General features: G+C 45.1%; 3 protein-coding genes across 25 annotated transcripts in view; 2 read left to right on the top strand and 1 right to left on the bottom strand.

Annotated features, from left to right (window-relative positions):
• Nucleotides 1-9,939, top strand: part of RUFY1 (RUN and FYVE domain containing 1) — a 16,444-nt gene extending 6,505 nt beyond the window's left edge. For all 4 annotated transcript variants that reach the window (XM_058849007.1, XM_058849010.1, XM_058849009.1 and 1 more), the window contains exons 5-18: nt 94-217; nt 629-687; nt 1,413-1,478; nt 2,081-2,150; nt 2,602-2,703; nt 3,114-3,230; nt 3,543-3,710; nt 4,446-4,543; nt 4,977-5,096; nt 5,877-6,006; nt 6,419-6,513; nt 6,939-6,987; nt 7,149-7,226; nt 7,810-9,939. In XM_058849007.1, coding sequence (XP_058704990.1) covers nt 94-217; nt 629-687; nt 1,413-1,478; nt 2,081-2,150; nt 2,602-2,703; nt 3,114-3,230; nt 3,543-3,710; nt 4,446-4,543; nt 4,977-5,096; nt 5,877-6,006; nt 6,419-6,513; nt 6,939-6,987; nt 7,149-7,226; nt 7,810-7,953 — 1,420 coding nt within the window. In that variant the 3' untranslated portion in view covers nt 7,954-9,939. The remainder of the gene's footprint in view (nt 1-93; nt 218-628; nt 688-1,412; nt 1,479-2,080; nt 2,151-2,601; nt 2,704-3,113; nt 3,231-3,542; nt 3,711-4,445; nt 4,544-4,976; nt 5,097-5,876; nt 6,007-6,418; nt 6,514-6,938; nt 6,988-7,148; nt 7,227-7,809) is intronic.
• On the bottom strand, nt 9,698-25,253 carry HNRNPH1 (heterogeneous nuclear ribonucleoprotein H1). Of its 19 annotated transcripts, XM_058849011.1 has the most exons (16): nt 25,131-25,253; nt 24,454-24,565; nt 18,467-18,526; nt 17,581-17,718; nt 16,609-16,764; nt 16,265-16,408; nt 14,620-14,758; nt 13,450-13,628; nt 13,124-13,195; nt 12,912-13,045; nt 12,610-12,745; nt 12,360-12,443; nt 12,181-12,231; nt 11,762-11,845; nt 11,059-11,151; nt 9,698-10,483 (listed from the first exon to the last, which is right to left on the bottom strand). In XM_058849011.1, the coding sequence occupies exons 2-16, from the start codon at nt 24,500-24,502 to the stop codon at nt 10,359-10,361; spliced, it is 1,644 nt and encodes a 547-aa protein (XP_058704994.1). In that variant the 5' UTR covers nt 24,503-24,565; nt 25,131-25,253; the 3' UTR covers nt 9,698-10,358. The 19 variants fall into 19 exon arrangements, 17 of the variants coding, with proteins under 17 accessions (XP_058704994.1, XP_058705001.1, XP_058705011.1 ...); XM_058849018.1 differs by lacking the exon at nt 18,467-18,526; XM_058849028.1 differs by lacking the exon at nt 25,131-25,253 and having other exon boundaries at nt 24,454-24,775.
• Nucleotides 18,534-24,106, top strand: LOC131584180 (deoxycytidine kinase 2). Of its 2 annotated transcripts, XM_058849029.1 has the most exons (7): nt 18,541-19,413; nt 20,043-20,158; nt 20,554-20,747; nt 20,964-21,111; nt 21,347-21,462; nt 22,826-22,925; nt 23,590-24,106. In XM_058849029.1, exons 1-7 carry the CDS (start codon nt 19,314-19,316, stop codon nt 23,626-23,628), a joined length of 813 nt encoding a protein of 270 aa, XP_058705012.1. In that variant the 5' UTR covers nt 18,541-19,313; the 3' UTR covers nt 23,629-24,106. The 2 variants fall into 2 exon arrangements, with proteins under 2 accessions (XP_058705013.1, XP_058705012.1); XM_058849030.1 differs by lacking the exon at nt 22,826-22,925 and having other exon boundaries at nt 18,534-19,413.

The following is a 25,253-nucleotide window of genomic DNA, read 5'->3' as shown; positions in this document are numbered from 1 at the left end:
TTTGTTAAGGCTGCATTATTTATATGATTTCAGTGATGGAAGTGCCACTATAATTGTTTGATGTGAAGTGATGCCTTATACTGTTTGTTCCAGTGAATTTTATGAACCTGATGCACTGATGATGGAGGAGGAAGGAGCAGTTATTGTGGGTCTGCTGGTTGGACTGAATGTTATTGATGCAAACCTCTGCTTGAAAGGAGAAGACTTGGACTCCCAGGTGAAGATTAAAGCTTTAATAGGATCAGTTGGCATAAGATTCTAGTAGAATTAAGTACATCTATAAATAATTTACTGAGATAGGTCCAGATTTCTTTCCAGCATGGCCTGTATTGAAGCTTCCTGTATTTCCCTCAGTGAATTAAAAGAAAGTACATAAGTAACAGTTTATGAAAATATTGCCAAAATTAATAACTGCAAGGAAACTGGTCACACATAATATGGTTACTTTGATGCTTTTATGACAAATATTAGCTTGCATGTTTGCATCAGCTAGAAAGAATATAGGTATTATTTGTCACTCTAAATCTAAACTTCAGATTTTTATCATTTTCCAAATATACAGTATATGCCTTCTTCTACACATAATTGCGCTGTGAAGGTGTGTTAATATCTTAAATATATTTTTCAGGTTGGAGTGATTGATTTTTCCTTGTACCTTAAGGAAACACAGGACACTGATGACAAACAGTATGTATGGTGAATTAATAATTCTAAATCATTACAGTTTTTGTAGAACAATCCTGTCAGACAGTCTGTGGGAGGATGGGAGTGCAGGAGATTTCAAACTATTACTCATCCAAAAAAGAGAACCCAAACCAGATTTTGTTACCTAAACAAAAGTAGTGTCTTTCAGAGACTGAATTTGTGGTAGTTTTAACAAATATTTGGAGAGTTTGAGTTTTGAGCTGGGACCAAATTAAAAGTACACAAAATATTAGATTGTGGTTTTATTTGGTTTTAGAAGATGTGATTCTTGAAGTCACCCTTTGCCAGCTCCCTGTTTTTGTTTCTAAGCACAGTCTCAGAAACCTTCTCAACTAAGTAGCTGTCTTTGTGGGAGATATCAGTTATGGAGGAACAAATGTAATTTTATGTGAAATATTAGATTTGAGACTGCAGTTAGCAGCACAGATCAGGTCTTCTAAGGTCTTCTAAGACCTGTAGCAAATGAAGGGATCTTCATATTTTATGTGCTTCTGTCACTTCAGAGCACGTCACTATGGAGCTGCTGAGAAGCAGCTGCTTCTCCTCCCTGGTGCTTCTGATCCAGCTCTGACACAATTACTTTTATAAGGAAAGGATAAAAGGTTTTAGCTCTGTTTGCAGGTCTATGCTGAAAGCCGTAGTACAGAATTACACTTTAGAATGAAGGAGTTTCTTCTCAATTAATAAATTCTCACTTTTACAACTAGAGATGGAGGGATTACAGCTGTCCTTGACCAGAAGCATTATGTGGAAGAACTGAATCGTCATCTAAGGTGGCATTTTCATCTATTCTCATATTCAAACACTTGTCCTGTTTAGCTTTTCCAGCATGGCTTTGAGTGTCTCTGCTGCCAGTCTTGTAGGTTTTTGTTTGATATTGAAATGCCTTTTCTGATTATTTCCCAAAAATCTTAGTTTTATTTTGTAGTCCTCTTCTTCTGCAGGTACATGCAATGCAGAAAGCAAGTGTGTGTAATAGTTTACTTTTTTGAGAGTGATTAACAGAACATTTTGGAGCTATGTTTTTCAAGAGAAACTATTACAAGTGCATCTGGAAATTCATTGCTTAGACAAAGAGTCTCTACTCTTTCTCTATAGGTTGCTCAGTAGGAGGAGCAGGGCTCCCTTACCCTCTTGAGCAGGAGAGGTGTTATGACTGCAAAAGCTAAGCCAGAACAGGGCTGCCACCAGAAGGACATGGTGCTCTCAGTGCTTGAGAGGGGCAGTTGTTCTTCCTCAGAATTTTACCCCAGCTCATCAAAGTACTTCATTGTTAACAAATGCAAGATGGTAAAAATAATGTTAAGGATAGGAGTAAAAGCTGAACATTAACACTTCATTTTATATTTTTATGCATCTCTCTTCCTTGCTGCAGTTGCACGGTTGCAGATCTCCAGAACAAAATAGACTGTTTAGAAAAGACCAATTCAAAACTCCAGGAAGAGGTTTGTATCTGGTCTGTTAAGTATTTCTCACAGCTCTTTTCCATCAGAGACAAAACTCACTAAGACTATACCTTATACCTAAAATATTTGAGTAGATACTAGTGAGCTGTGGGGACTGAAGGGACTGGCATAGGTTGGTGGGACTTCTAGTTCATACCACAGATCCAGGGTGGATTTTAGTCTTTTACACTATGGTGCATTTCTTTGCTCAGTTAATATTTTCAAAGAATTGAAGAGGGTGTGAAGCAGAACTTGGTGAACAGATGTTGGTGGGTACGTTAATTTCGGCTGACGGTGGATATGGCTGCAGAAGGGTCAGGCAGCTCCTGGGGAGAGCAAAAGGGGAAGTGAGCAGCACAGCTGCTGCAGAGACTGAGCTACTGACTTCAAATTGCTCCAGATGCTGCATGATTCCACAGTGATTAAATATAGATATTTTCTCTTCATACAGCTTGCAGCAGCTACTGACCGAATTGGATCCCTTCAGGAAGAGCAGCAGCAGCTAAAACAACAGAATGAATTAATTCGTGAACGGAGTGAAAAAAGTGTAGAGGTGGGAGATGATGAGGATCCTTAAAATAAGTAATCTCTCTTGATCAGCTGTAGTGAGTTCTCCCAAGCCCACTGTGCACTGGAATGCTCAGCACAGTTGAGCACATTGCTAAGCAGATCACTGGGTTTGAGTGTTGTATGCTCAGGCATTAGATTTTACTTTTCTTTACTACACACCCAAAAATACACTTGCAGAAGGAAGAACAAATTCAAAGTATTAGAAGTATTAAAGTAAAAGGTGTAAAGGATTTAAGTATTTTTGTCATTAATGTTATTAATGTTTGCCAGGTCATTGATTGAAAAACAGTAGGATTTTACTTGAAATAGCACATTGAAATACTGTGTTACACACAAGAATTGAAGAGATACTTTAAATACTTTGTGATCTTACATGGCTGATGTTTCTTGTAGGTAACAAAAGAGGATACAAAAGTAGAATTGGATACTTACAAGCAGTCACGCCAGGGTCTCGATGAAATGTACAGTGACGTTTGGAAGCAGTTGAAAGAAGAAAAAAAAATCAGGCTGGTAAGGAAACTTAACTATAGAAAGTGAAGTGAAGGATTCAGCCTGCTGTAACATTACAAATACAAGATGACAGTTGTGCACCTTTTGCAGTTCAGAATTCATAGAGCAATTGCAAGCAAGATGCTGGGCATTAGCCATTAACAGTGTCTGTAAGGTGTTGGGAGTTGGGGCTTTTGGCATGTTGGAAATAAAAGGCCTTTTTAAGAAACTACTGGCATTATTATAGCAGAGACACAGTTTGTGAATGGGGTTATCTGGATTTTATCCCTGACCTATGGCTGCGTAGCAGTAACTAGGAAATCTCTTTGTAAGGAACTAGAGAAAGAGTTGGAGCTACAAATTGGAATGAAAACAGAAATGGAAATTGCCATGAAACTTCTGGAAAAAGATACTCATGAAAAACAAGACACTTTAGTTGCCCTTCGCCAACAGTTAGAAGAAGTGAAGGCCATTAACTTGCAGATGTTTCACAAATCCCAGGTATGTGCAGGGTCTGGGGATGGTCTTGTGGGGTTTCTCATTTGGGTGGGTTGTAGTTTTACATAATTTTTTTCAGTTGAACAAAACTGTATGATAGGCATTTCTACAAGGAAGCCATGGTGTAGCAGTGCTCACACAAAATATACAGAGCTTGTTTCCATTAATGAAACAAAAGTATAACTAGCCTCTCCACGCATGAAGTAAGAGTTCAGCAAGCCTTTCTCTCCCACACCTGGTTCCAGAAATCCAGAGGGGATTTCTCTCAGTTTTTATGGCCTATTTCTTGATGACTCTTCAGGCTTTACCCAGGTCTTTGCCTCCTTCCCAGACACTTGCAAGTCAGTGAAAACCCAGTGTTGTGGTGTGCCTTTGCTTTTGAAAGCAGTATTTATTTCGGGATTTTTTTGCTTCCTGGTTCCATGCCCACTGAGTACAGTTGTTTCATTCAAATCATCACTGGTATTCTTGCCCCGTCAATTTAACCTGATTTTGTTTCTTCAGGCTTTTTTCTGATAAGAACATTTTTGTCTTGCAACTGATCTCAGGTCAAAACTTAGTTAAGGTGGTTTGGGTTTTTTCTGAGGTTGTAACAAAATGTTTGGAGCAATATCTGCTCTGGCATTATTGATCAGCATTTTGTTTGCACATTCCAGTCAGACCCAGGCATGGCCTGTAGCAAGCTGAACATTCTTTAGCTGGTGGTAGACTTTAAACACTGTTCACTATTTCCTACAGAATGCAGAGTGTTCATTACAACAGAAAACAGAAGCAATATCCTCTTTTGAAGGAAAAACAAATGAGATGATGTCCTCTATGAAACAAATGGAAGAGAGGTAATAATTGCAAGATTAGAAAGTCAACATTGAAGTCGGTAGCCAGTATAACCCTTTACAGGATGACCTTCTGTATGCCCCATAGACATTTGGGCCTGTGTGCCAGCATGAGCTTTTTTACTTTCTCCTCTTCATCCCTCTGTGCTTGCTGTTTTCCCAGGCAAACATATCCATAACTGACCCACTGGAAGCTCTTTCCATAAGCAGGCTGTTGGAAAACATGTTAACTTCACTTTAAGAACCAGTGTGGCTTTGCTTTTGTTTTTTTTCCAGAAACAACTGCTTTTGAAAGTCTTTTTTTTTTCCTCCACTAGTATTTTCAGTTCAGTTCAAGATTTTATAAAGATCCCTGTGGTAACTCTAAAAGAAGAGGGCGAGAGGGTGCGGGGAAGGAGTGAATTGAAAACAAATGTCTGTGTTCTTTCCCGTGTAGGCTGCAGCAGGCAGAGAAGGCCAGGCAGGCGGCAGAGGAGCGGTGCAATAAGATGAAGCAGGAGCTGGCTGGGAGGCTCGACTCGTGTCGGCAGCAGATGGCCCAGCTGGACAGCAAATGGTATTTAATCTGAGCAGGTGTTTTTCTTCCCTTTTCCATTTCTTTATGAAGTGTTTTCTACTCCTTTTATGCTCAGGTCTAAGGAGGGGGTGAGTTTGAAATTCTGTTAGCATTGCCAGACATATGCAGGACCCAGGGAAGCACAGCATTCTGTACAGTGCACAGTTAGCATGAGGCTTTTGACGTGTTTTTTTCAGAATGTCTAATTTAGAGCACAAAGTGGCAGCAAAAATCTTCCCATTCCAACCAGCAATGGAACTTTAAATTTTTTTTTAATAGACCAGGAGATACGTATGGTCATACTTGTAGGCTGAGCATGGAACTGACTGTCATCCAAAGGGATTGGGATTTTTGAAGGGACTTGTGGGTGTGTTCTTAGGGAATGTTAATCCTCTAAAGATTTCTAATACCCATATTAAAAGCTTCTTTCACTGTTCAGACTTCAGGGTAGAGTGTGCCTTTTAAACATGACAGTTTAAACACAGGTAGTGAAATATTTATTCATGGGGATTGGTTTCTTGGGGGGTCTTTTGGTTGGTTGGTTGTTTTTCTTCTGGCCCTTCATTGCTGTTTGTTTTCTGTGACCTGAAAATGTTAACATATGTTAAACAGTGTTAACATTTTTGACGTCTGCTGCTTGTTCTTTCCTTTCCCAGAATACCATTCTAGTTTTGCCCTCTTTTGGACAAGACTTCTACTTCTCACACTGTTGCTATCCTTAAGTGCTATAGGATATTCTTCTGCTATAGGGTTTTTTTAGAATGAATTATTTTTAAATAGCTCAACTCTGGAAAAGGAATTAAAATCTGAAAAGGAACAGAGACAAACTTTGCAAAAAGAACTGCACCAAGAGAAGGATGCAACCACTCTGCTTAAAACAGAATTGCAACAGATGGAAGGACTGAAAAAGGTATGCACAGTTTCAAGCATTCAGAACAACTGAATGTGATTTATGTTTTAAGCATGAACATTCTTGTTAACCTGAAGAGGATTTGCTGCCATGTATGGAGCAGTTTCTGAGGACACAATTGTGCACCTGTATCTGTCTGTGTGCTCCTGTGTTGGCACAGGACTGCCATGTTCTAGCTATGTTGAAGGATATTCAAAGCCTGAAAATGTTCCTTTTCTTGGTAAATATGGTTAAATGATTCCATTGTTCGTGCAGAACCTGTGGGTAGTTCACCCATGTAATTTTAAAAATCAAACCTTAGAAATAGGGGGATTTGCAAAGGAGCTGATTCTTGTGAATTGCTTGAGTAGACTGGTTGAGGTTATAGGTCAAACAGTGCACAAAAAACTTGATTTTGTGCTTGATTTTATAGGAACTGAGAAAACTGCAAGATGAGAAGCAGCAGCTGAAGAAGGTCCGTGAGGAGCAGGAGCAGGCTCTTCAGGAAATGGGTCTTCATCTCAGTCAGTAAGTTCTACGGAACAGAACTCCTGTAAATGGCATAAGCTGGAGTATCAGACTAATACCAAGAATTTTAAACCTCATTCACTTAAAAAAGTCAATTGATGTGAGAATTTTCAGAGGCAACTGTATGTATGAGAAACTAAAGAGCCATGAATTAAAAGTGAGGGAGGATCTTGTCAGAGTGAGCTGGCTGAGAGGAAACATTAAAGGAAATGTTTAGTTCTTACACTGAAACTGCTTTTCCTACGTTTTTCTGTTTATACTGAAAAAGGGGCAAACTCTGAGTTGACAGAGTTTCCCAGTGAGTGGTTCAGAGGGGTTACAGGGAGCTCCTTGGGGGTTGGGGTTCAGTGGCTTGACAGTGGAATGGCAGGGAAAACCAAACACAACTAAATAAAAAGTCATGCAGGGCATATTTTTTTTTCCAGATCGAAGCTGAAGATGGAAGACATTAAAGAAGTAAATAAAGCACTAAAGGTACTCTCTCATGGATATTTTGACTAAGCATAAGAATTTGATTTAACATATTCAGATTTCACCCTGGTTAAAAGGTGGCTTTTGAAAAATACCAGCAACATTGGTAGAATGCCTATAAGTTTATTTATATCTCCAGTGTGGTCTTCAATACAATTTTCCAGGGTCATACATGGCTGAAGGATGATGAAGCAACCCACTGCAAGCAATGTAAAAAGGAATTCTCCATCTCAAGAAGGAAGGTAATGCTGTTCAGCAGATTATTTTTAAATAATCCATGGAAAACAAAACGGGTGCTGTTGCATACCCTTGCTAGGGAAGACTGAAACTGTTCAATTCTGAATCTTGTTGGCATGATAAATACATAGGAAATAATTTGGCATTTGGCATTTGCCACCCAAAAAGTAATACAGCCCCCTGCTTCGGTGCTCTCGGTGGAGAGCTGCTGTGGCTGTGTTCAGGCTCATTTCCCGGCAGAGCAGGCGCTGCTCGGTGCCCGGCCCGCGGTGCGGGGGAGCCGGGCCGGGCGGGCCAGCGCAGCCCATCCCAGCGCAGGCTGTCCCCGGGACGCCGCCCTCCCTCCGCGGCCGGGCCCGCCCGCTCCGGCCCCGCTCCTGCTCCTGGCTGTCCCCGAGCCGCGGCGGGTGCGGAGGGAGGGCGGCTGCGCTGGGATCGCGCCCTGTACTCGGCCCTGCGCAGAAGGAAGTGCTGCTGGGAGGGCTGGGCGTATTGGAAGTGGACTCGGACACAGCTCCCAAGGCTTGACTTCTTTCTTCCGGATGCCGTTTTTAGGCAGCTGTGCTCATTCTGACTCTGTTTTTGTAGCACCACTGCAGAAACTGCGGGGACATCTTCTGCAACAGTTGTTCCAGTAATGAACTCGCGCTGCCATCGTACCCAAAACCCGTCCGTGTCTGTGATAATTGTCACACATTACTGCTCCAGCAGTGCTCCTCTAACTCCTCCTAAGGCTCTCCTGCCCTTGACTGAGCCACTTTAACATTGGAAAGTAGCCATTATTTTTTTAATTCTGAATTGCAGGTGTCTTCTGTGCAGCAGACTGGACTGGCTGGTCTCATAATTTCCACTGTAAGAGCAGTGTAAATTAATTTGTAGGGATTGTGCAAGCTAATGCTTCTCCAACTGAAATAATTAAGAAGCTTATATCAACTGTAATTTCCCCAAGAGTTCTATTTGAAACTAAGATTCATTTTTCTGATTTTTATAGGTATTTGTATTAAAATTTGTATATGGTATTTCTACATTTATTTGATCCCTGTAGATATCATTGTCTCTCTGTACATGAACTTAATTTCTTTACCTTCACTGTAGGCGCTCCTGTGTGCTCCCCTGTCTCATGTACAGTTTTGTATTTGCTCTAGTCAGCCAGAGAGGAAAAGGTCAATTTATGAATTGTCTATAGAAAGCTTTATAAGTAGAGTGTCAATGAATGTGCCTTCAGTTCACTGCGGAGTCAAAAGCTGCACATTATACTTGTTCTGGAAGTCGCTGTGACCACAGTGCAGTAGTTACACAATAAAGTCTTTTGCAAAAACTGAAAGCAAGTTCTAATTTTTAACACCCATCATTCACAGATCCTAGAAGAGAATGTTCTTGTCCAGACAGGCACATCCAAGGTTTAAGCTGAAGGTACCAGAACGTGTCTGGGATACCTGACCAACGCTGTGGCATTCCTGGAAGGTACCAGGTGAAGCCACTGCCCTGCAGCTGGAACTGCTTTTGCCCTTTTGCAGAAAAGAAGTGGCAGTGACTCCAGTTCACTGTGTCCACCCCTGGGACAGAGGGGAGCAGCTGCTGCCCAGACCCAGGGGCAGCAGGTCCCTGTTCTGCCAGGCCTGGGCTCTGCTGCACCAGGGATCCCAAAGCAGTTTTGTGTTCCTGTGCCAGAGCACAGGGCTGTCGCCTCAGCAGCAGCATGGTGAAGGCAGCCCTGGCCCCAGCAGCCCCCACAGTACCCGTGAGTGTCCCAGGTTCCAGAGAAGCTCTTTGACCAAGTGAGCTTCTTCCAGAGGCTCCGTGTGAAACAGTGCAAACCTGGGGTGATCCCCACTCTGACCCAGCTCTAACAGAGGCACAGCAGGGCCACCAGGCCACTGAGCTGGGCTGGCAGCAGGTTGTTTTCATGACAGCCAGCCATGGCGGCAGTACCCAGTGCTCAGAATTCCACCCTTACAGCTCCTCTGCTACAGAACAGGGCGCTTTCCTCACTGTAGATAGGGGCTATTGGTTCTTAACACTTCAGAACAGTTTACTAGGAAGGGCAAATACTATGGCCACTGCACAGAAGCAAATTCTGTGTCATTTCAGGGGAGGTGCAGTGCTCAAAAAGCTGTAACTATGTTGCTTACAAAACCACATCTTTAAGCAGGATATTTGTCAAGTTGTATTTATTGAAACAGTTGCAGTAAGCTGCTGAGTCCACTGATGCCTACAGGAAAGTACAGATCACCTCTCACCGCCCCAGTTCTAGCACCCAGAGCCCCTGCACATGGCACAGCCATGCAGGGCTTTGAACCAAGGCCCCGTGGACACCCCCAGCAGCAGGGGTGGTGCCCCCCATGTCACTGTTAACACTCGCTGGGTCAGGGCTCTGGGAGGGGTCAGTGCTCAGCAGCTGCTGGGCAGGAGCACAACACTCACAGAGAACGTGGGTGAGGAGTGTGGTTACAAGAAGCTAGAGGTCAAGAAGGAGTGAGTTCCAGTTTTTAAAAGGAAGATTTATTTAACAAGTTTCACTTAGCGCAATACACCTAAAAAGGAAATCACAATACAATGAAAGATTAAATCAAGGCCTCAGAATTTTATACGAACACCAAGACCAAAATCCTAAAGTAGCCGTATTGCGTCTCAACATGTTTCCCCCATTAACTTAAAAAAAAAAAAAGCTTTAACATGCCTTACAGGATATTAAAAGAAATAAACTAGAACTAACATGCCAAATGTTCACTTTGATTTTCAGACACAGCTCCTATATTGGTTCTTTACAAAAAAGCATGTCTCTTTCAACATGTATTCAAAACAGTGTTGGATGTAATATGGTATAAGAGCAACATTTAACATAATTCAAACAGCTTTAACCTAAATACGCTTACTGCTTAAATACACTCCTACAACAAAACTAACTTGAGAAACGCTCCAAATTGTTTAACAGTTATAGTCTTTACTTGGTTATTACATCCTAGATGAATGTTCATTTCTGTATGTTCAAAAATACTGAACCTGAAAGGTTTTAAAACAATCCTGAATTCACTTACAGTAAAGCATAAATCACAAGCTCGTATTGCAAAACTGTTAAACTTAGTTTTTTGTTTTTTTGTTTTTTAAAAAAGATGTGACCAAAAGTCAGCGATTGGTTACATTCCCCAGCCACCACTCATGTTGGACATGTTGGACATGCCGCCCATGCCGTTCACTCCCATGGATGCGCGGTTCCCACTGCTGTAGTAGCTGCTGTTCATGGCGCCCTGGCTCCCGGGGTCTGAGGGGGAAACCGACAGCAGGTTCACAGCTGCCTCAGGCCGACTCGAAGCATCCTTGCCCCAACGCCTGTCCTTGCTGGGCCACCTCGTAAATACCGTCTACCGTGCCCAACGCTGCAAAGTGTCAGTTTACAGCTCCGTACCCAAAGTCAGTTATCGGATGTTCAACGACAGCACGAGCTCTGCATCACCCCGTTCCCAAGCCAGAGCTTTACCACTGCTCTGGGGGAATAGGGAGGACCCAGCCTCCCATGACCCCCTCCCCCATTTGTACTGTGGTTAAACAAAGCTGGTCTCCAGCTTTTGGATTAAGAAAAGACGTGATCAGAGCAATGCAAGTCTGAGACTGGCATTTCCTGCCCCTTTCAGAATAGTTTTCCACATTCCCTCCCTCAGATCCCCATTGCAGCTTTAAATTGATTCCCCCCCAATTCCCCAACAGTCACAGAAGCCACATTTTTAGCTTTCAGAGCCTGTGCTGCCCAGGTTATAACACAACCCTTCAACACCAGTGAAGGGTATGTTAAGCCAGCTGCACCTGGCCCAATGGAAACAAAAAAAGAAATGCTCTTACCATAGCCACTCATGCTGCTTTGACCTCCATATCCTCCTCCATAACCCCCACTCAGCTGCTGGTTGCCTGGAGCACCGTAACTGGACTGGCTCCCTTTAAGTTAAGGGTAAAAACATTAAGAACTTGCCGGTCAAGATCTACTCATCATCAACCCCAGCCCTCACCCAACCAACAGCCCCTGCACTCTGGCACTACCTTGCTCACACCAAGGGAAGTTTAACATGCTCAAGGAAAGTGATGGGGTTTCTAAAGACATCCCTGCAATCAAGCAGCAACAAGAACTTTAGAAGTTACTTTTACAATTTCTGTGGACTATACTAAACAGGATTGATCTGTACTGTAACACACCCCAAAAGACTTTAACTTAGCTTTAAAGGACCTTACACAGGAGTGCTGCCCTTTCAGAAGCACAGCAGCTCATTAACTGGAGTCAGTCATGTGCACATGGCCCTGACAGACTTATTCCTGCTTCAGAGTGGTTGTGCCTCACATCACAGCAGTGCTGTGGCTCAGACACAGATACCTCTGTTTAATCAAACACCTCTTCACCACATCACTTGCCTATACTACTTTCTGTAGTTTCAGTATCAGCATTAGAACTACAAACATTTTGTAACCAAATATTATAAAAGTAATAGTGTATCCACACACCCCCACCCCCCATCACCCCCAAGAAAGGAGCCCCCACAGAAACCAACCCCACCTTCATCTCCGAAACCAGCCCAGCTGGGTGTCAGGAGGGTATCTGTCTTAGAGGCACAACAGCAACAGGCATTTAAGACTTGTGCTACAAACACACATTTTAGATTTTTTTAAGAATTCTGGGGTTTGCAAGAGCAATTCAGACAATTTCTCCCAATTCCAAGTATCTCTCTCTCACCACCACCAAGACTCAGCTTGAATGGCAGGGTCACATGCCACAGATACATCCTCCATCACCGAACTATGTTCTGGTATTCCAAATAGGGAAGGGGAAGGAAAATAAAAAGGATAGGCATCTCCCAGATTTTGCACTACCACACTCACAAAGAAGCCACTCATTCCACCAAGCACACCACACTCGGCACCGCAAGTTTATTCAACCTACTAAAGCTTAAATGTATTCTCAAAAGGTTTATGTACCTGGCAACGTGCTAGTATTCCAATCTTGGACTACCCCTTCCGACTCCTTGACTGTGTGATTAAGACAGAATGTTGAATTTCAGTTTTGATGCCAGGCACACAATAAGCAGGAGCTGTACAAAATGAGCCAGCTTCCATAGCAAACACTTGTTTGGAAGTGCAGTTAGACTGTTACATACCCATTGCTCCCATCATCTGACTACCATAGGCACCACCAGTTCCTCCTGCTGTAGAATTCAGGAAGAGCTCTACATATCTGTGTTCTGGAAGGAGAAAGTTTTCCAATGAGAGTATTTCACACCAAACCTGTGCAGCTTGTCTCACTGCAAGTGAAGCTGCACTGAAATCTTCGGCATTCCAGTTGCAGCAGATGCATTGTGCAGTGCTGTCAGCTCCCTAAAGCAGCCGCTTCTGAGCGATCGGACTTACGCATATTTGCTTTGTCTTTGGACATAGCAGCCACTGCGTCCTCGTGAGTAGCAAATTCAACGTCTGCCTCTCCGGTCACCCTGCCATCTGGTCCGATTTCAATGTGTACTCTTACAGGGTTCAGAGGTGAGAAGAACTACACATGGAACAGTCACACAGATTAAAACGCACCAATGCAACAGTTTGGGTTTACAACAATCCATTTTCTCCAGAGGAACACTCCAGCTGCAGTGCAGCTGGCATGTCCCACAAAGACCCTGGGACCCAAAGCCATGCACTGGGTAGCAGCATGAGGCACTCACGTTGTAGATGTCATTCTCTGTGGCTCTGTAGGGCAGACCTCGCATGTGGACACAGTGGCCGGTCGTGCTCTGGAAGGTGGACGATCCGTCGCCGTACCTGTGGTCCGACATCCCTGCGGAGAAAAGAGTCCATTCTAGGTCTTTCAGATGTATTTTAGTTTCTTTTGGGACATGTCGTAAGTTCAGTTACTATTCCTATTAGAGATCCTTACCTCTTCCAAATCTATCAGAACCAAACCCATAGCCATCATTATACCCATTGTAGTCATCATAACCTCCATAACCTAGAAATAGATTGGACATGTTCATTTCAACTACACAAAGATCCAAATAAACTTTCATTTTGACTACAGAAAGATCCAAATACACAGTACACACTGCAAACAATGACCACTACAACATTTCATTTCTTCCACAGCATTTCATTTCTTCTACAAAGAATTAAGGCCAAGGACACATACACAGCTGGGGAGACACTAACAGGTCCAAGAGTTGCTGCTTTTCAAACGAGCAGCTCCCTGGGCCTCCGTGCACTTACCTCCTCCGTAGGCTCCACGCCTCATTCTCTCCAAGCTACTTCCTCTACCCAGACTGTTGTATCCGCGCGTCAGGCCAGGCCTGTCGTACGGACCAGGTCTCTGCATGGCCAACAGCTTGCGGGGAGGGTCATAGTGAGTGCGCACCTCTGCTCGACTACTCTTGAAGATCTCAATGTACCTACAAGTGTTTGCACAGGGAGAAGTCAGTCTTTGATTCCTTCCACAAACACCTCACAAGTTCACATTACAACAAGCCATTTAGTCATAGCCTTGACACTGGCAGTAATTTTAAGCCAGGTTTCTTAACATTATGTAGGCAATGACTATTATTAGCACTACATTACATTTAAATCAGTGTATTTTCAAGAAATTAAAATTACTGAAGGGTTTGTGCTCCACATACTTTGCAGTATCCCAACCTTAAGGGTGGGGGAGCAATACTGATTCCCCACCCACCTCCCCCCAGTTTAAAAAGTTAGTCAAACAATGTAGGAGGGACTGGTGTCCACTCAACTCAGCATGGTTGCTCAAGGCAACAGAAACAGAGGGTTAAAAACCCGATCTCCACCGAGAATTTAACCCACCAGGATGCCACAGATAGCTCTGCATGTACTACTGAACCCAGCCTATGCTTCAGTAATTCAGCGTAGGCAAAAGGTGCATGCTTCAATGAAAAATAGTCACAAGTAAAATTGAATAAAAACCCTTTGTGACAATTTCTTGAAAGCTATGCTTATTACATTGAAGATTAATACAAGTAAGTAATTTTGTTACATTTCAACTTATAAAACAAGTTTAGAAAGTATCACATTTTCTTATGGTAGTAAGAATACTGTGCATGTCTTTAGAGCTAAAGGCAGAATTGGTGCTATTTGAGAAGTTAAAGCCATAGTCTCTCAACTTTGTCATTTCCAAACTGCAGTTTTGAATGCCTGTTATGACTCATTCTCCAAAGCACATTTTAGTTTATCTCAATTTTGTCCTGTATTTTTTGATAGATTTAATAGTCTGTGCCACACACACTGTAGCAATCAATACCTTTACTCATCACCAAGTTAGAGGCCAAAACACTGTTTTGATTTGGGTGTTAACATTTTCAGAAGAGAGAATATGGATTTAATTGTTTACCATAAGAAAAGTGACAGAGCCAACCAACCATCCATCCCCACCTGTGCCCTATTCTTTCCTTGTGTTTCTTTAGAGCCTTTTCAGCTATTTCCTGTGAAGCAAACTGCACGAAGGCCTCCCCCGTACTCCTCCCCTGGAAGTCCACCGGCAATGTTATCCCATTTGGCACGATTTCCAACCCTTCAACCCAAGGACAAATAACCCCAGTAGGGGGGCAATATTAACATCACAAGCCCAGTCATGAGTTTTTTCTTATAGCTTTAAAAACACCAGAATTTAAACACTTTTAAGCAAATGGTATGTTGATTCTAGAACACCAGAATAAAAAAGGCACGTCAACAAAGAGCTCCATGATCACATACCATTCAGTTAAGGTTCTTAACCCACCCTGCAGAGCTCAGAAATGCTCTGAGGGTCAGGGACAGCCCCTCAGAGAAGGCATCTAATGCAGGGTGCGTTAAGAACTTCACACATTATTACAAACCTCGTCAATTCTGTGAAAGTATTTAAGATGAACTTTTTAAGAGAACTTAAAATTCAAACACAGCAAGTTAAACAGTTTTATATAGAACAAGTAATTTTACTAGAGGTCACTTAGATAAAATAATTAGTCTTATGCAAACATTAAGTTTCAGCATTGTTTTGATGGGTTTTTTTAATCTTTAGGAGTGCTTAATTAAGAAAAAAATCATGAAGCCATTTTTAAGTATTAGTTCCTGAACAGAAGAAACACATTTTGTATAATAAGCACATAAACAACTTATAAAGCTTGAATTACTTCACCATGTAAGAAAAAAACAGTTTAAAATGCACATGCTTAAAAATTGCTCTTGTTCATATCACCAATTCAGAAAACAAAAAAACAACTTCTGAGACTGTAAAACTGGAAATGTTTCTACTGTATTTTAAAGCAAAACAGTAAGCTCTATCATATCTTGTTATAGCAAAACATTTAGAAATCTAGTATTTTCAAAATAACAAGTGAAATCCTAAACAATCAACAGATTCCATTCTTAGACATTTTAATAGTCTAATTCCAGTTTGTAAAACATAAAACAGCTGCAAAAAAGTAAAAATTAGTCAAAACAAGACATTATCTCTTCATCCATAAAAACTCTGAGCTAGGCAATTTCAGGGGGTCTGGTGGGGGTTTTTTCCCCATAGGAAGAGAAAGGGGCTAATCTGTACTTGGGTAGAGTTCAGCAGGTTTTCTCTGATTTTTTTTCAATACTAGCTCTATGTAGGGAAGAGGTCATGGGCCCTTACTGAGAACCTGCTCCTCACACAGAGCCCAGTGCTGAGGGTGTTCTACACCCTTCACTGACCAGGGCAGATCAGCCAAGGCTAGGGGTAGAAATATCCTCCCACATGAAATATTCAGCTTTATTTGGAAAGCAAAACACTTTTCTATAATCCTTAATTGGAACAGCAGGTCCCACCAAGTATAAATTCAAGTACCTTTTTGGCTTTCCCTAAATTATTTAGTTATCAAGTACTTAGTTATCAAGGAAGTAATCCAAAGGATTTGTCATGCCCAGAAAACTAGTGAAGAATTGGTTTATTTACTTTTAATACCCATGATAATACTGTTGGGCAGTACTACTGGGCAATCCATGCTTCTTTGGTTTGTTGGGGTTTTTTAGCATAAACCAATAGTGCTACAGCTACTACTTTTATCCCACATACCTGAAAAAAACTGTACAATTTCTTCTTTACTACAGCCAAATGGGAGTCCTCTAAGACGTACAAAACCATCATTAGCTGTATCAGGGCTGTTGGGACCAGTATGCTTCAGAACCCAATCCATTTCAACGTTGTTTGACTTGAAAACTGTAAAAGGCACTTAGAATTAATGCATTCTGGAGTAGGGAACAGTTTTTAAAGTCATTTGCCTTGAAACTAGTCAACTTATGATATGCAAGTCCATCTGTCCTTTCACATGCATTTTAAAGAGACAAGAAAAGCAATTTACCAAAAACCCATCAAGCACAAACACAATGTAGTCAGTTACGAGACCAACTGAGTCAAACCTTCAACATATCTGTGTCCCATTGTTTCTCTGTCTTTTTTCAGGGCCAATTTCACATCTTCCTCCGACTCAAGTTCAGCAAATGCTTCTCCACTTGGTCTGCCCTCCCTGGTATAGATGAAACGGATACCCAAAGCCCCGTTCAGAATTTTGCAATCTGAAAATTAAAAAGGAATGCAGAATTACATTAATTATTACAGGAACAGTGTTACTTTGGAAGTTTCAGAGAGCTAAAACAAAAAAAAAATGTACTGAGTACAAATCACACCACAACAAAATCAGCAGTGTTCTTGTTACAACTTAAAAATGACTAATTAACAAAGATGTTAACTGCAGTTACCCTACAGATCAATATTAGGCAACTACAAATTACCCATTTCCAAAGATTTTCTGCCTCAAGTTGAACATACTATCTGCTTTTGATCTTAACCTTCTTATTAGTGTGAAATAAATAATAATAACAATCACTGTAAGTGCAATAAACTAAATCAGAACAGAGTCCAATACAGCAAATTCCTGAAGCAGTTTTAAAAGCTCTAGTCACTGCAGAAATCATATACTTATCACAAATATTTCTTACTGCAGAATGCTGAGAATTAGGGGAAGGATACACACTTAACAAGAGTCTATTGGGACAATACAAGAACTAAACTGATTTAGCTTCAAAATTATTGCTTCAGGTGGAACTTTCTTTAAAATAGAACCCTCTCTCTCCTAGTTACTCAAGCAGCAAAGGCAGTTGTGGCTATCCCAGCAATTCAGACACTAAGCTCCTCTCCACTGCGTGAACATGGCTTTGCATATCAGGTTCTGGCTGAAGCACTTGTTGCACTACAATCTGCACTGGCTACAGAATGCTTCCTGCTCCCTACAGCATTCCCACTGCCAAGCGTCCCTGGGAGGGACCCAGAACTGGTAGCAGAGCCCAGCCCCTCTCCTACACCTCTTACTCCCCCCCCACAGCCCCACTTACCAGAGAAGAACCTCTGCACCTCTTCAGTAGAGCAGGACCAAGGCAGCCCCCGGACTTTCACCACGTATCCCTCGCTGCTCTCTGTGTTGAGCATCACATTGGGGGTGAGGCTCTGCTCTGTCTCTGCTTCTGTGGTTGCTGGAAAGACCAGAACGGGTCCTTTGAGATGCTGCTCAGCACGGCCGCCACCCGCACCCCCTCAGAGCGCCCGGCGGCCCCCCTGGCCTGTGCCCCGGCCGGCCCTCCCTGATCCTCCTCTGCCTTAGGCGCTGCCGCCTCACACACACGGCGCCGCTCCCGCCCCCGGCCCGCGCCCTGCCCCTTCCCCGCACGCACACATGGTGGGGCTCCGCGCTGGTTCTAGGGCTCCGAGCCTGATCCGCTGTCCGGAGAGCGCCTAGTCCCGGTCAGGCGGCAGCGAGCAGGCGAGCCTGTGGCGAGAGCGCGCTAGGAAATGGCGGCGGATGCTCCCGCTTCCGCTGGGCCGGGCTTTCCTCCGCACAAAGAGCGCGGTCCCAGACGCCGCCCTGGCGGGCCCCGGCGATGGCGCAGCGCCCGCGGCCGGTTCGCAGAAAGCAGCGTGTGGCGAGCGAGTACTGACCACCGCGAGCCCTGCGCCGAGCACGGTACCGGCAGCGGCGTGGCCCGGGCGGGTGCGGGGCGCGCATGTGCCCCGGTGGAGCCCGGCCCCGCCCCCAAGACCCCGCGCGCGGCCTGTGCGCACGCGCCGCCCGCCGAACAAAGCCCCGGCCCCGCGCGCCCTGGGCGCCGCTCGCCGCACTGCGCGTGCCCCGCGCGCCCCCGCCCCGGCCCGTCGCGGCTCCCGCGTGGCGCGGACACCGGAGCGCTCTGGCTGCACACACCGCGTGTGGGAACTAGCACTTACCAGCTTCAAAGGCTGACGCTACCCCACGTGAAACAATCTGCTCGCTTCGGTCACTGAAGCCTGGTGTGTTTGGAGGAGATGGGGAAAGAAGAGACAATGGGTCATAATTATCATAAAAGTACGGAAAATTTAATTCCCTCCCATTTCCTCCAAACACACCAGACCTAGCTAGTTATCACCCTGAATCTCAATATTACCGAGGAGGAAAGAGGAAACTGGAATAACTCATCATCTAAGAATCCTCCATCCCCTTTCCCCTTGGATAACCAGCTCATGTTTCAACTTGTCTATGCAGGTGATATAGGACCCATGCCTACAGTTAAGCAGGCTTCTAGAACCCCTGACACAAGTATTTGGAGCCCAGAAGCTGCTCTTAGTTTCCAGCTGAACACCATTCATTCACGAGTATTTCTTCTCCGGTCAGAACCAAAACAAACTGAGCCTACGTCTCTCATGTAACTTTGTTTGACGTGTTCCGGATTACTAACAACTACCCCTCCCCCACAGCTGGAGGCTTTTTGACTTTTTTTTCCCCAGTGCACGCTCAAGTTTACATAAGTAAATCAAACATGGCGAACCCGCTTACAGAAATGCAAATCAGATCACTAAGTGGAACCGTGCTATAGTCACTTCCTGCACAAAGCTCCCTTCTCCATTTCACTTGCCGAACGCCCATTTTATAACACCGCGGCGGGAGGAGCTGGGCAGGAGCGGGGGAGGGGGCTGCGCCTCCGCCTTTTCTCTGGGAGGATTGGCGGGAAGCGGCCATCCCGCCCACCCGCCTGGCGGGACGCTTAAAGTGCGCCGGAGCAGCTGGGAACCCCTTGAGTTCCCGCTCGGCACAGCCATGTCTACCCCCGCCAAGCGGCACTGCAAGAGCCCCGCCGGCTCCCTCGAAACCAGCTTCCAAAAACGCCTCAGGAAGATTTCCATCGAGGGGAACATAGGTGAGCTCAGCGGTGCGCGAGGCGGCTCAGGGTGGCAGGGGAGTCCGGGGGTAGGAGGCGGGGGTATGGTGACAGGCTGCGAGCAGCCCAAGGGGCCAGGGGAGACTGGGAGAGAGAGGGGCGCGGCTGCGGCGCTTGTCCCCGCGGCTCTGCGGGCAGCGGGGGGTTCTACAAGGGAGAGCCGCACCGGGACCCGAGAGCCCGGAACAAGGCTGGGGCGGACGGGAAGCCCCCCGGCAGGGTGCCCGTCAGTCACACCAAGGCGCAGGGCAGGCTCGGGAGCACAAACCCCCGGTGCCTCCTAGCCCGTTCGGGGCTCCAGCGCTCGCTCCTCCCGCCCGCCCGCCCGCACCAAGTCCCGGCGCCTGCGCGGTCGCTCCCTCGCTTTCTCCCCAAGCTCCGCCCGCCACCGCCGCTCCTAAAATGTCGGCTGCACCTCGGCAGCCCTTACCGCCCGCCCGGCCGGGCGCGGCCCCTCTGGCGTGGCAGATTAGCGCTGTTTGCGCTTTCTCGGTGCACCCGGCCGGCCCCGCACCCCAACAGCCGCTGGCAGCCCTCAAACCCTGTCCATCAATAGCACCAGAGCAATCAACCCCCACCCCTTTGTGAACTGCTCTGATCTTCCGCAGCTGCTGGGAAGTCAACGTTTGTCAAGCTGCTGGAGAAAAACAGCGATGAGTGGGAGATCATCCCCGAGCCCATCGCTAAGTGGTGCAACATCCAGACAGCCGAGGATGAGTATGAGGTGGGTATGAAGAGTTTGGGCCAGAAGAAACTGCAAGGAGTTCCACAACCAGGGAGCTATGCCAAAATCCAGCTATACTTAAGTCTTCATCGGCCAGTCATCCCCACTATCATACCACAGTTGGTCAGGCACTCAAATTCTAAAGGCAAGATATTGCTGAATGTATATTCCAAATCACATCCCCTACTCCATGGGAATCACACTAAAATCTTTGACTCAAACTACTCAAAGAAGCTATCATGAAAACCACCATTACCTGAGGAAAAAGTCTCTTAGGTCCTATGCCTAAGCATTTTCTTAGTAATAAAAAGAAAGCCATCAATTCTTACTTAAATCAGAATTCTGGATTAAGAAAAGCAGTACATTCATATTAACTTTTTTCTCTTGCCTTCTAGGAACTTTCAACATCTCAGAAGAGTGGAGGAAACTTACTTCAAATGCTCTATGACAAACCCACAAGATGGGCTTACACATTTCAGACTTACGCCTGCTTGAGCCGAGTAAAAGCACAATTAAAACCTGTCTCAGCCAAGCTACTTGAAGCAGAACATCCAGTGCAATTTTTCGAGAGATCTGTGTACAGTGACAGGTAATTACTCCCACAGCACAGCAAGAACTCACATTAACAGTTTCCAGAGCTTCAAAGATATGAAGCCAAGAAAACACTTGATACCTAAAATCTGCAAGGGAGCAGGCTTAAGGCATTTTTTTTTTTTTTTCCATACCATCATTCTGTTCTAATGACCAATGTTTTGGTAGTTCACTTTTGTTATTCCTAGCATGAGACTGATGTCTTGCATTGCAGATACGTATTTGCTTCTAACCTGTTCGAGTCTGGAAACATTAATGAAACAGAGTGGTCTATTTATCAGGACTGGCACACATGGCTTTTGAATCAGTTTCAATCAGATATAGAACTGGATGGCATGATCTATCTCAGAACCACACCTCAGGTATGATCACTAAAAATAGAGGTTTTTCAGTTCCAATTTCATTTTCCAGAGGCTTAAGAGGGTACAAGAGTTTTTCTAGATTTAACTCATTTATGTTCAGCCAAGCATTTAAATTAATGCTCACTAATGTCTAGCATTAGTCCTTCCAAGTTAAGGGCCACTTGATCCGTTTAGCTGATTTAACCTACAACACATGACTAATGACCAAGTTTATACTTTTTTTTTTTCCCCCTAGAAATGCATGGAAAGACTACAGATGAGGGGAAGAGAAGAGGAGCAAGGAATTGAGCTTGAGTATTTGGAAAACCTCCACTATAAACATGAAACCTGGCTTCATGAAAGGACTATGAGGTAGGAATACATTTTCTGTAGCAAGTTTTAACTTGCAGGCAAGGCTCTTTCCTACCTTAAGCCTCAGTTTTATAGAATTTAGATTGTCTAGTTTCACTCAGGCAGATGAATAGACTTGTATTTACACCCATTTCAGGCTGGGTCAGTTCAGACAGAACTTCATCTAATTTAAAACCTTTGTTAAGCATTAACTTCAACTAGGAAGCTTTACAGTTTTAATGCCAGCAAGGATATGGATTTTGCTAATTGGAAGGAGTCAGGACTATGACACTTAAAATGGTGTTCAGGGGCCAATCATACATTTCACCATGCAGTTTCTGTTGCAATGTAAGGGGCAAGACAAGGCCCCAACTACCTTTAAACTAGAGCAGGACTGTATTTCAACAAAGTTTAAATATTAATCCTAACTTCAATTTAAACAATAATCAGGCTTTTGCCAGACCTGTTACACACAAGAAACCTAATCAGCAACTGAGTGATCTTTGCACACCTTCCCTCAGCTTCCTTATTGACTCTTACTGGCTTTCCCATCTAAGGAATCTCTGAACATGAAAGCATACTCTAGATTTTTCCCTAGAGGAGTCCAACATATTCTACTGAATGGGAAACATTACAATTCTAGGAAAAGTACATTATCAGTTTGATCTACTTGCTGAAGTTTCACATGGGATGACCCAAATGCTTAGGAGACAGAAGGCAGTGCGTAGTGTTGAACTTTAGGAACGTTTATGTTGTGTACTCATTCCAAACCTGTGTGTACTCATTCCATACCTGTAAGCAATCACTTCCTCTGTCTGTAATAGGAACACTGAAGTGTTTGAGCACAAGTTAGGATGTTGTTCAGCAAAAGTACTGCGTTTTAAAAATGCTTTCCACACTGAAAAGAATTACTTACTACTGGCTCCTATCTGTTCTTAAACAGAAGCCAAAATGGTCCTGCTTATGTCCAAGACATTTTAAATATCACTCTCACAACCTGTTGAAGACATTATCCTCATGAAAGGAAGCTTTTAAAATGCATCTTGTTAAGTGGATTAGGTGGGGGAAGATACAGGACAAGGGAGATCTTGAAAAAAATACTCCATCTTACAAAATCAACTCCTGGTAATTAATTCTGTGACAAGAACGAGATAAAGGAAATTAAGGAAAAAATCTTCCCCCCAACCTGTACATTACAGATAGGATACCAAAAGTTCACATTTGTGAAATATATGAAGAGTGATTAAGGACAAACTTTATATGGGCTTTATATTTAAGTTTTAGGCATCAACATCTCAGGTGCATGTGGTCATCAAGAGCAGGGGTCTTGAATGCACAGTATTTCATGTAGTTTTTACTCAAACCGTGTTCTTCCATTTAACAGAGTTGATTTTGAAAACATTAAGGAGATTCCTATTCTAGTTTTGGATGTTAATGAAGATTTTAAGAATGATAAAATTAAACAAGAGTACTTGACCGATAAAGTAAGTATCAAGTAGTGGGGGGTTTGTATCTGCTTTTCTTCTGCAGTTATCATTTAAGCAGTGGCACTTCCAAACAGAGGGGGTGGGGGGAATAAACACATTTGAGGAGACAAGGTGGTAATAAAGAGTAAGGGTAATAAATAATCCCTTTACTAATTAAAAGGAAAGGCTCGACTTGAGAAGTACATGCCTAAAGAAATTCTGGTGGAGTTTGGCCAGTCCACGGGGGGGAAAAAAAAAAAATCCACCTAATACTTAAAAGCATGAGGAAGTACTCTCCTAGCAAACCCTATAAACCATTTTCTTCGTTTTGTTCTGGGTCATCAATTTGAGATTACTGAAGAATGACTCCTTTAAGCCAAGACTAATTCCCTCAATTAAACAGCTCTAAATAAACTTCGAAGGAGAGCACAATGCTTAACTGCGGAGGTATCTGTCATTACGTCCTCATGGAAACCAGCAATTATTAGCTTCGTTTTGAACACACTCAGACATACCATCACCCCTCTGAAAGGCCACATGCATTTCAGGTCAGGAATTAAATGTAGGGGCAAAACATCACTGGAAAAGTATAGTAACAGACAATTTCTTCCCAAATAAAGGGAAAACCCCGATACTTTAGCTTTAAATGTACCAAATAATACATATACATTTTTTTTAATAGGTCAAGTCGTTCCTGACTTCTTTGGAAGATGAAAATTAATTCGAATAAGTCAGTGAAGTTCACCTGCCAATCTGTGTGTTCAACAATTTAAACAAATGTATTACCTGTATAGCTTATTTTAAAACAACCCTGAAATGTAAAAACGAAGTTGTTTATTTTCCTCCTTGTCTGAGCTCTGTGGGTTTTGATAGATCTTTTTGTACAGCTAAAAAGAATAAATATGGGGTGCTTTGATAATGTTTTTTTTTCCTGTACATTCTCAGCTGTTTAATAAAGATTTTAAAAATTCTATTGCCTCTGGAGTTGCTCTCCCCGCAGGGGAACTCAGCAGTCGTCAGAGGCCGACACCCAGTAAACAGATAGCAGGCGCTGAGCAGGATTGTTTTGCAATAACTGGCACGGGTTCACCATTTTAAGACGAGACTGTTATGGCGTCCAGAAACCTTTACTTTCAACTTCTGCTTTACTGAGTGGCCGTTTCCACCGGCTTTACGCTACTTAAGGCTGGACGTTAGACCTGTAATAAACTGTATTTTACGCTTATCTCGTTTGCGATCTGACGCCCACCCCTCCCCCATACCCCCCCCCCAGCACGGGGCGCGGCTGCAGCGGTGGAGGCGGGACAGCGACCCCGGGCAGCCCCCGCGGCCCCGCCCGACACGACGCACGCGGCGGGCGGGGGGGGTGAGCGGCGCACGCGGCCGGGCCCGTCCCCGCCGCCCCCCCCCGCCCGCTCCCGCGCCATCGTGCGGCCTCCGCGGCACCGGGCCCGGGCGGCCGGCACCACGAGGGTCCGGTCGCCCATCCACCCCCTCCCCATTCCCTCCAGCCACCCCCTCCCCGCCCGCCGTCGCTGGGCCTTACCCAAGCCGGGGATCTCTCCCTCGGGCTCCTCGGTGTGACAAGGGTCCATCTTGGCCGCGCCTTCCCCGCAGGGGCCGCAAGAAGAACAAAGCTGGGCGGGGGCGCTCAGGCGCTGCGCGAACAGAAACAAAAGCTCAGCGGCGGCCGAAGGGGAGCTCGGGGAAGGTGGATCGAGGCTCCGTGGGGGGTTTCTCAGCACTCCCGCGGGGATGGGTCGCGATACAACCGCCGGCGCTCTCGGTACCCCCCGCTCGCTCCGGCTGCGCAGCGCCCGCTCCGCGCCTATAAATGGCCGCCGGCCGCGTAGCGCCGCGCGCTGACGTCACGCGCCGCCCGCCCCCGCCAGCCAATGGCCGCGTGACAAATTGAACGCAGCCAGTCACGTCCGGCCCCCAGCGCGCGCGAGGGGGGGGGGGGGAAGTAATGGAGGGGGGAGCGCGCGACCGCCCCGGGGGTCCTGCGAGCCCCTGTACCCCCCCGCGCCCGCCGGGGGACCCCGGTTCGAGTCTCCGGGGACCCAGGTTCCAGTCTCTGCCCCCAGCCTTGGCTCCGGTTCGAGTCCCGACCCCGCCCGTTCCGCTACTCGGTTCCCGAACATGGCGGCGGCCCTGTCCCCCCACTCCACGTCCGCCCCGCCGTCCCCCACCCGTCCCCGTTCCCCCGGCACCCCCGCTCACGGCGAGCTGCAGCTGCGGGTCTCCGGCGGCGATCGGCGGCTCCGCGCACTGCAGCACCGCCCGCCGCCGGCGTCAGCTGGGCTCGGCTCCGCCTCCCGCCGCGGCGGGGGCCGGGCACGGCGG

This window comes from Poecile atricapillus, chromosome 13 (assembly GCF_030490865.1).
Source record: "Poecile atricapillus isolate bPoeAtr1 chromosome 13, bPoeAtr1.hap1, whole genome shotgun sequence".
Taxonomy (NCBI): Eukaryota; Metazoa; Chordata; class Aves; order Passeriformes; family Paridae; genus Poecile; species Poecile atricapillus.
Note: the sequence above shows the minus strand (reverse complement) of the source record. Positions and strands in the feature narration are given on the sequence as shown.